The sequence below is a fragment of the Eucyclogobius newberryi genome, unplaced genomic scaffold (assembly GCF_026437365.1).
Source record: "Eucyclogobius newberryi isolate DKJ021-1_F unplaced genomic scaffold, fEucNew1.0.hap1 SCAF_3, whole genome shotgun sequence".
Classification (NCBI taxonomy): Eukaryota; Metazoa; Chordata; class Actinopteri; order Gobiiformes; family Gobiidae; genus Eucyclogobius; species Eucyclogobius newberryi.
Window position 1 is genome coordinate 22,341,865 of NW_027315945.1, and position 8,451 is coordinate 22,350,315.

The window sequence follows — 8,451 nt, forward strand, 5'->3', positions numbered from 1 at the left end:
TTTTAGGATAAATACAGTTTTCTGAACTGAACTTCGTCTGATGCTGGCGAAATAACTGCGTGTTTGTCACGGATTTTCTTTTAACTTATTATTAACAGTTAAACCATAGCTTTGCCATATAAGGTTACTGCTTCAGCCATTTGTACATTTTAGTGCCATTAAAAATGTCTTCCATCTCAACAGTGGCATGTCCCGATTTAATCAGAAACACACATGATACAACATTATTAAGAGAGCTTCAGTAAGTAACTGCATCAATTTCTTCAATATTAAACATAACATCTGCATTCAAATGTTAAATATGAAATCTAATTCTTTGTTTCAACAGTATTTCTTGAGGATGGCTAGTTGCAGTGAAGTTGATCACTCTGTGAGTTCACTGCCATCCAGTAAAAAAGGTAGTGGAAGTGGAAACAATGCAGAGTCTCCACTCTCTGGCTCCAGTAATCCAACTGCCTCCCTTCCTGTACCAGAGTGTGCCATCTGTCTGCAGACCTGCATACACCCGGTCCAGTTGCCGTGCCACCATGTCTTCTGCTTTCTGTGTGTGAAAGGAGCGTCATGGCAGAGCAAGCGATGTGCCCTCTGCCGACAGGAAGTACCTGATGACTTTCTGGAAAGGCCGACTCTGCTCTCTCCAGAGGAGCTAAAGGCGTCTGCGGGGGGCAGGGGCGGAGCTGCAAATGACCATGCCTGGTACTATGAGGGACGAAATGGATGGTGGCAATATGATGAGCGAACCAGCCGCGAGCTGGAGGACGCTTTTTCAAAGGGCAAGAAAACAGCTGAGATGCTCATAGCTGGCTTCTTGTATGTAGCCGACTTGGAGAATATGGTGCAGTATCGACGCAACGAGCATGGTCGTAGACGAAAAATGAAAAGGGACGTTTTAGACATCCCAAAGAAGGGTGTTGCTGGACTGCGCTTGGACACTGACAGTGGTTCTGGGGGAGCTGGAGCAGTAGGGAGGGAAAGTTCAGCTGATGGGGCAGATACATCAGTTACATTAGGTGCACAGCAGCCGCTCACAGCTCCTTCCCTTGCCCTCACAGTGAGACCCCCCACATCCTTCAGAGCTCAGCCTGGGAGCAGCAGCCCCCCCCTGGAGGACGCTCTGTCACAGCTGCAGATCAGCCCCAGACCAACACCTTCACAGGAGCGCTCAGAGCCTGGAGAAGGAGAGGAAGAGGAGGACGACGAGACCTCGCCCTCCAGATCATCAGAGCCACACACATCTGTGGATGAGTCGGGCTCCGGAGACTGGAGCGATGATTATGAGGAGGAAGATGAGGATGGCGTGGATGGGGAGCATGTGGAATCCTGGGAGAGGCCAAGAAGGCAAAGACTTAGCCCAGAGGACAGAGTCCCTCCAGGGGCTGACTCTACATCACTTCCTCCCTCTTCCAGTCGCAGGTCGAGGATGCCTGATGGCCAGTGTACAGTGACTGAAGTGTAACCACTGACTGTCAAATGTCCCACTCATGTTAATTTATTCTTCATTTTGCTGATGCTCTGTTAATGTGGGTGGATTGCTTAAGTTGTAAAATTACATTTCACACGTTTTCTCCCACAGTGATTTGACTGTACTCAGAACACTAGGGCAGGTTGATGCATTATGAATACAAGTGTTGTAAAGAGAAGGATCCTTTCGTATACTTTTCTTTCCATCTCACAATGCGGGTGCAAATGAATGATCGGGGCAATTGCACAATCCTTCCTATCTGACCTGTTGTTTTGGGTTACAGTTTTGCCACCTGTTGTTCAATTATAATTGGCACTAGTTAGATGTGTGACCCGCAATTAGAAACTGCATAAATTACGGTATGTTCTTACTAGAATTGAGACGCCATCTTCTTGTGAAACACTGCCTAGTAGTTGTGCACTCTCAGCAAGCACCACACACAAATCTGACAGTAACGGCAAAGATGATTTACTTTGTTCGTTCTTACTCACCTGATGGAGAAAATGGAAAAATTTGTGTACCATTTCAGGTTTACTCAGATGTGGTTTTATCACTATCACATTATTAGATTACACTAACTTAATCTGACTAAATTCTCATTCTGCCTCACTGTTTTAAAAAATTAGACACAATTATGTTTCAACGTCAGAAATATTTCCCTTGGTACATAATTACTGACAGAATGTGAACGTTTGCCTTTTAACATGACTTTTATGACATTCTTTACTGAGGCATGTGTGGCCCCCTGAAAGTTGCCCATGTGAAATTGCATTAAATTGAAGTGTTAACTTTTGAATGTGCCTGTTTGAAGATAGTTGTATAACACCTCTGGTTGACCAAGAGTGGACAATTTAATTCTTGTTCATTTTATTTTGAGTAAGCTGTTCTGTTTGTATTTTTGTGTTGTCAGTGTTGCTCATTGTAGAACAGTGCAAACCATATAGAGTTAAATGTTATTTTTTATTTTTGTTTTACATGTTTTGAGTGCAAACTAATAATAAAATTGTGTAACAGTTGCCTGTAAATGCTCTTGTCTGCTGCAAAGTCTAATTGAAAGCAAATGAAAACTGGATCCATTTTACTCTCAATTGTCCTCCACACAACCTTGAGATAACATGGTGACCTTAAGAACTGCTCTCAGCTCCGGTTTTCAATACAACAGAGATTAAACAGATAATCCTTGATGTCGTTTGGACATGAAGCATGTTACATATTTGACGTATAATAAAAGTAAATATGTGGAACTGCAGCAAAATCTTTGCTTATTAAACCTCATTCCTGTCCAATGCGTTGCTTGCTGCAAATCTTTGTTTAATGTTTAGTTAGTTTTGAAATTAACATTAATTAAATCTCCTTAATCACATTCAGCAGCGTTCATGTATTTGACTTCTGAAGAAACGAAATAAGGAGGAAGAAGTTCTAGGATTCTTTTGAAAGTACAAGTCCAACTTACTTCTCAAGGATTGAAAAACCTTCACTGTAACTTCATTAAATATCTAAATGTAAAATTGTGAACATAACTTAAGTCCTGCGGCCCACTGGTTGAGTGGTTAAGGTGCCAGGCTCCATGTGCAGCCGGCCACAGTGAGTTCAAACTCCGGCGTTGACAATTTGCTGCATGTCCTCCCTTTTCTCATCCTCATTTCAAACTAAAAAAATTGTCCCGTCTAGTAAAGCCTTCTGGTCAAAAAAATCCTTTAAAATGAAAATAACGTTAATTCAATAAACATTTATTAACTCAAGTTTAATCAAAACCTATCTTTGAACTTGAAACCTACATAGAACTGTCAAATAAGCAAAAGACAAGAGAAAAAAAATCACTTATAGCATTAAAAAGTCCCCATATGAAGGTGCATTATGTAACTATGAAACTATCTTGGGAATGGGACACCACCTCCTTTATTCCATGGAGATCATATTACTTTGCCAGGAATATTGCAGTGTGGCCATTCACTCATCTACTGTATTTTGCATTTATTACCGTAGGTGTTTTTCAATCTTAAAAAAAACATTGAAAAACACGCTTCAGACGCCTCTGTCTCTACAGATCTGAACTGTAACTTGGCCTGGTGGTGTCATCGGTTTTCTGTTTCTCCATGGAAATAGACAACGTTAATACTGTACTGTGGAACATTCAGGGCAAAGCAAAAGAATGTCCATGAACACAAGTGGCAGACAGGCATCTACAACATGTTCAACTCAAATGCATCTCAGTATCTGCTTCCAATCATTAGTCAGTAGTTGGAGCTCAGCGTATCAATTCCAGAAGTTTTGAGCTTTCAGGTATGGTCTGACAAAATACAAAGAATGGGCAAAACGTGTGTGTCCTCAATTTGAAGGTTAAGGCACTGACGAAGACTAGGCTGTGATTATACTGCAGCACATTTTAAAACCAGTGTGAGCACATCCTACCATATCTTTAAAATGGTTCCTTTCATTTATGTTTCAATTTACTGGCCAAGGCCTGCAAATTGGCTGGACCTCCCCACACAGTTCCAAACAAATCTTTCTCAGTCCTCAGAGCGTCAGAAAGAGGAAGCTCTCTTCCCGATATGATCACCTTTTTCACGGCTTGAATTACAGCTGGGGGACCTTTAGTGTAGCAATTTAGCCAGTTTTCAGCCTGTTGTAGCGCAGCCTTTTGGTCTTTAGCATCATCAAATACATCATCTGCAAGACCAATCTTTAATCCCAGTTCAGCATCCACTTTTAGAGCACCACCGAGGAGCTGAAGAGCATATTGAGTTCCAACAATACGCACAAGTCGAGCAGCACCGCCCCATCCTGGGACGAGACCCATGTGCTTCTGGACAAACTGGACAACACTGCCTTGAATCATTAGCCTGTGGCAGATAAAATACATGAGTCATGAGATTTTATTAAAAATAACTTGGAGAGTCTTTCATACTGATCTGGCAATTTTAAAACCATAAGGTGGTCAAATAAAGGCTAGTAAAACGACATCCGCAAAGATACAATATTAATACTTATGCTTGATAAATGTATGTTGCAGACCTTACACAAAATCACAGGCAGTCACAAGCTCTGCTCCTCCTCCTAGAGCCCTTCCTTCCACAAGAGCAACGGAGAATAGCGGCAACCTGCTCTCAGGAATGCATGAATTAAGTAAAACATGCCATTTTCCAGAATGGAACTTATTTGTTACCTCTGTAATCTTGTAAGCGTGTTCTGCATGAACATACACATCTTCATCCCATCCTAAGAACAAAATATTTGAGAGAAATTAAAATATATTGCAAACACTAACAAGTGTAAACAGGATTTTTAGTATTATTTTTAACCTGAGGATTTGATATTGCTCTGACAACATTTAAATCTGACCCAGAGCAAAAGGTTCCAGCAGCTCCGTGGACTATGAGGCCTTTGCCGTCAGCCCAGTTCTCCAGCTCTGCCACTCCTTCCTCCAGATCCACCATCATGCTGCCTGAGACAAAAGTTAACTTCAATTACAACCCCAAAAAAATATTTTCAACACTTCCATGTCACTTAATATTACCAGAGAAAGCATTCATCCTTGATGGGTTGTTAACTGTTAATACAGCGATCCCAGAGTCTTGTTTGTTCAGATCAACAGAGCCCCCAGGAAAGGCCAGCAGCTTCTCTCTGACCTCGTCTGGGTTAAAGCCATGTGAGCTGGAATAAACCCATCCACTGCTCTGTCTTTGGAATAGTCTGGATGTGGATCACACATTATATGGAGTGTGTGTATGGATGAAACACACCAGCTTAGAGACACTGAATGCTAACAGGATACTCATGGTCTTGGCCAGTGGTTACTTTGTCAAGCAAAAGGTAAGCGAACTAGAAAGGGGTTTTGTGGTGGCATGTTCCCTTGTCATCAAACAACACAAGGGAACGAGTGTGTTATTAAGTTGGAAATAACATCAACTTATAATAATTTTGATTTTGTTTTTATCTTGATTTTTTTTTAGTATCCCGGAAACAATAGTCGGACGATATAAAGTAATTCCATCAGAAATATGTTAAAACAATATTTTAAAGTTATCATCTTATTTTAATTCGGTTTGAAAAATAAAACAATAAAAAGCATTTTTTCAATATACTCGATATTCACATTTTACATGTCTTCAAAACAACACAAATTATCTAAATTTTGACATATTGCCCACCTCTACTTGATCCCCATCAAATAAATAAATGCTGTTGATTAACGTGAGTGTGTTGATATTCACACCGCTGTAATGAAGTCTTTACCTGGCCCTGGCTCCAGTGGCACTGCAGCTCCTCAGTAGCAGCCTCACCGCACAAACAACCATCCTGCTGCTTCTGCAAGGACATTAGGGACACACATCACTCAGAAAGCTTACAAAGACATGCACATCTTTATTGATCCTCTAGATAAAAGACAGCACGTTTTAGCCTGACGTTTTAGGCTTGATAGACCTACATAGCCTAATGATTGATAGCCAAAGACAAACTGTAGCATATGGTGCGTAAACAATATTATGTTGGGTAAAAATGTTCAAAACAATTGTTTTAAAAAAAAATGACACTCAACCTCAATCCACCACAGAGCCGGTGTGCCACTATGAAATCATTCCCACCAGAAACAAGGGCAAAGCTGAGAGTATATTACGCAGTAGCATGTATCACTCACAAGAGGGCGCCAAAACACACAAGAGTACATAATCGAGGTTAACGTGAAATGTACTGTGCAAATGTTAATCTTACACAATAATAGACATTTTGACTAAACTCTGGTATTGCACAGACAGTAATGCATTCTCACTAGATGTTTGGAGGCCAGAAAATATTTTTACAAATGTGCAGACATATAATGATCCAAATAAATAACACTGGCTTGTGCGCTTTACAATCGATATAGGCCTACACATAGCATCCAGAAAAACAGTGGCTAGTTTATCCCCGGGTGTATTTTTAAATGCAACTACATATTGAAAGAAAATAACAATAAACAGTCACCCCAAGAAAACCCTCCTTTTATTAGCAGATGGTTTCTCCCTCCTGTTCAAACGGCAGACAAGGCTTCAGAGCTTGATTGGGCAGAAATAGAAAACAGGCTAAATGGGAGTCGGAGTGACGGAGGTCTACTTTTGGGGAGTCAGAGTGATCAGAGTGAAGATCTGGAGGTGGGGGTGGTCTCCTGTCCTCGCCCAGTCCCGTAGATGCACGGCTGCCAAGCAACAACATCAGTGGAAATATCAAAGCCTAAAGAATCAAGCCCAAAGAATAAAGCTGTACGGCGGAAGCACCGAACACCAAAGAAGGAGAGGAAGATGAAGAAGGGTCAGCCATGGAATTAAGCAACAACAACAACAACAACAACAACAACAACAACAACAACAACTACAACAGTCTAAGGAATAAAGTCTGGCGGTAATGCAACACTCGGATGCCAACCGCCATAAAACAACAACAACAACAACAACAACGAAATGAAGTCTAAAGAATAAAGTCTGGTGGTAATGTATCGTTTGGATGCCAACCACCATAAAACAACAACAACAACAACAACAACAACAACAACAACAACCTCATTCCCTACAAAGTAACTCAGATTAGCACGTCTAACTAAAACTAAATGAATTGACTAAACAATCGTAACATAATCATAAAACTAACTTTATTTATTAAAGTTAAAAAACTACAGCCAATTTAAAATGACAAGGTGCATATGAGGAAATTGAGACATTCTCCATTATATGTCATTATAATCCAGCCCCGCCCACCCCGCAACTCCGAGAAAAGTCTTGCCGCTAAAATATGCAATTGATTTGTGTAAAATGTCCAATGTTCACTTGACCAACAAGTCAACAATGCACCGATTCCCTGGGCGGCCCAAAAACAACATTTTATTCTGTGTAGAACTAAATTTCCCTCAAGGTCGGCAGCCCTGTAATACAACAGGAAAGAGGATTACGTCCGGTGGACTTCAGGAATAATGTAAATAGCCCATTTAATTATGAAGAGTACCCAACATGATTATTTGTTCCATACACGCACAGAATCTCTCTATGGATTGAGTTTGTATTTATGGTAGTAATACTGATGTAGTGGCCTACTGGGCTTTTATCAGTGTGGAACATCCACACACTACTTTATATGTACAGGATGTATGTAATAGATCTGATGTGATTGTTGTTTCAATTTGTTTGCTTGAATAGTCATTAAACCACTAAAAAGACAGTGGTTTACACTGGTTATCATTCAGAGGCGCTTCCTGGTGGTGGCCAACATGCTGAAAACGACTTAGGGGCCACTTTTCCATCTTGGTGTCTGTCCTGACCTGTGGGCTGCTCTGTGGCTGTGGGAGCATAAATCCTTCAGTGCTCTCCACACATCCTATATTCACAGCCATGTACATCTCTGAGAAAACAAACGTCCAACTCAAAATATTTCACTGCCTTGTTGCTTGGGACCTTCAGGGTTTGCATCAAGATTATAAAAGTAAAACCAATACAGGCATCATTTATTCTAATGAGGCCTACATAGGTGAGAGGAGGCCATATTGAACATTATAATTTTTGCTTTTAAAATACATGAAAACATGATAAATTGAGCCACTTCAAGTATGTCCAACTTTTTAAGTTGTGGCTCAGTTAATTGTAACGACATGTATACCTTTGATACATCCTAAAAGTAGCTTGATAGCACTATAACCTTGGCATAGGTGTGGAGACTGTTGTTCTTCATTTCTATGTGCGTTACATTATTTGATGTTGATTTGACATCACACTGCACTGGGCACGTAATATTTTATCTGATGATTGTTTTTCTGTGTGAAGTGCTCTTTCGTCCATGCGTCTGGAAACAATGTGGTAGGTGACAGACTTATGTGAGCTGAGCCTCTGCAGTCTATTTAAAAGTGAGGAATCCAGTGAGGTCAATGGGACAGTGCAGTTATTTCAGACAGGCAGCAGGTTATTCCTCTCCATACAGTACACACAGCTTACTCAGCTGTGTCTGAGTGTCACTCTGACCTGGGG

The 8,451-nt window shown here is 40.8% G+C and overlaps 2 protein-coding genes across 3 annotated transcripts; one reads left to right on the forward strand and one right to left on the reverse strand.

Annotated features, from left to right (window-relative positions):
• The first annotated feature begins 222 nt into the window (after nucleotides 1–222).
• Nucleotides 223–2,478, forward strand: LOC140374096 (E3 ubiquitin-protein ligase rnf146-like). Of its 2 annotated transcripts, none has more exons than XR_011929062.1 (3): nucleotides 223–241; nucleotides 329–1,728; nucleotides 1,786–2,478. XR_011929062.1 is itself a non-coding variant. In XM_072460880.1 (3 exons), exons 2-3 carry the CDS (start codon nucleotides 341–343, stop codon nucleotides 1,454–1,456), a joined length of 1,041 nt encoding a protein of 346 aa, XP_072316981.1. In that variant the 5' UTR covers nucleotides 223–241; nucleotides 329–340; the 3' UTR covers nucleotides 1,457–2,478. The 2 variants fall into 2 exon arrangements, 1 of the variants encoding a protein (XP_072316981.1); XM_072460880.1 differs by having other exon boundaries at nucleotides 329–398; nucleotides 474–2,478.
• Nucleotides 2,479–3,452: 974 nt separating this feature from the next.
• Nucleotides 3,453–5,792, reverse strand: echdc1 (enoyl CoA hydratase domain containing 1). The gene is made up of 6 exons (XM_072461244.1): nucleotides 5,699–5,792; nucleotides 4,980–5,155; nucleotides 4,765–4,907; nucleotides 4,629–4,681; nucleotides 4,483–4,563; nucleotides 3,453–4,305 (listed from the first exon to the last, which is right to left on the reverse strand). The coding sequence occupies exons 1-6, from the start codon at nucleotides 5,758–5,760 to the stop codon at nucleotides 3,897–3,899; spliced, it is 924 nt and encodes a 307-aa protein (XP_072317345.1). The 5' UTR covers nucleotides 5,761–5,792; the 3' UTR covers nucleotides 3,453–3,896.
• Nucleotides 5,793–8,451: the final 2,659 nt, after the last annotated feature.

What these genes read in the sequence shown, in the direction of transcription:
- LOC140374096 (XM_072460880.1), top strand. Translation starts at nt 341, where the DNA reads ATGGCTAGTTGCAGTGAAGTTGATCACTCTGTGAGTTCACTGCCATCC. An exon ending in ACTGCCATCCAGTAAAAAAG is followed by an intron (nt 399 to 473) that starts GTAGTGGAAGTG and finishes TTCCTGTACCAG; the next exon opens with AGTGTGCCATCTGTCTGCAG.
- echdc1 (XM_072461244.1), bottom strand. Translation starts at nt 5,760, where the DNA reads ATGGTTGTTTGTGCGGTGAGGCTGCTACTGAGGAGCTGCAGTGCCACT. An exon ending in AAGGATGAATGCTTTCTCTG is followed by an intron (nt 4,908 to 4,979) that starts GTAATATTAAGT and finishes CTTTTGTCTCAG; the next exon opens with GCAGCATGATGGTGGATCTG. An exon ending in ACGCTTACAAGATTACAGAG is followed by an intron (nt 4,564 to 4,628) that starts GTAACAAATAAG and finishes TCCTGAGAGCAG; the next exon opens with GTTGCCGCTATTCTCCGTTG.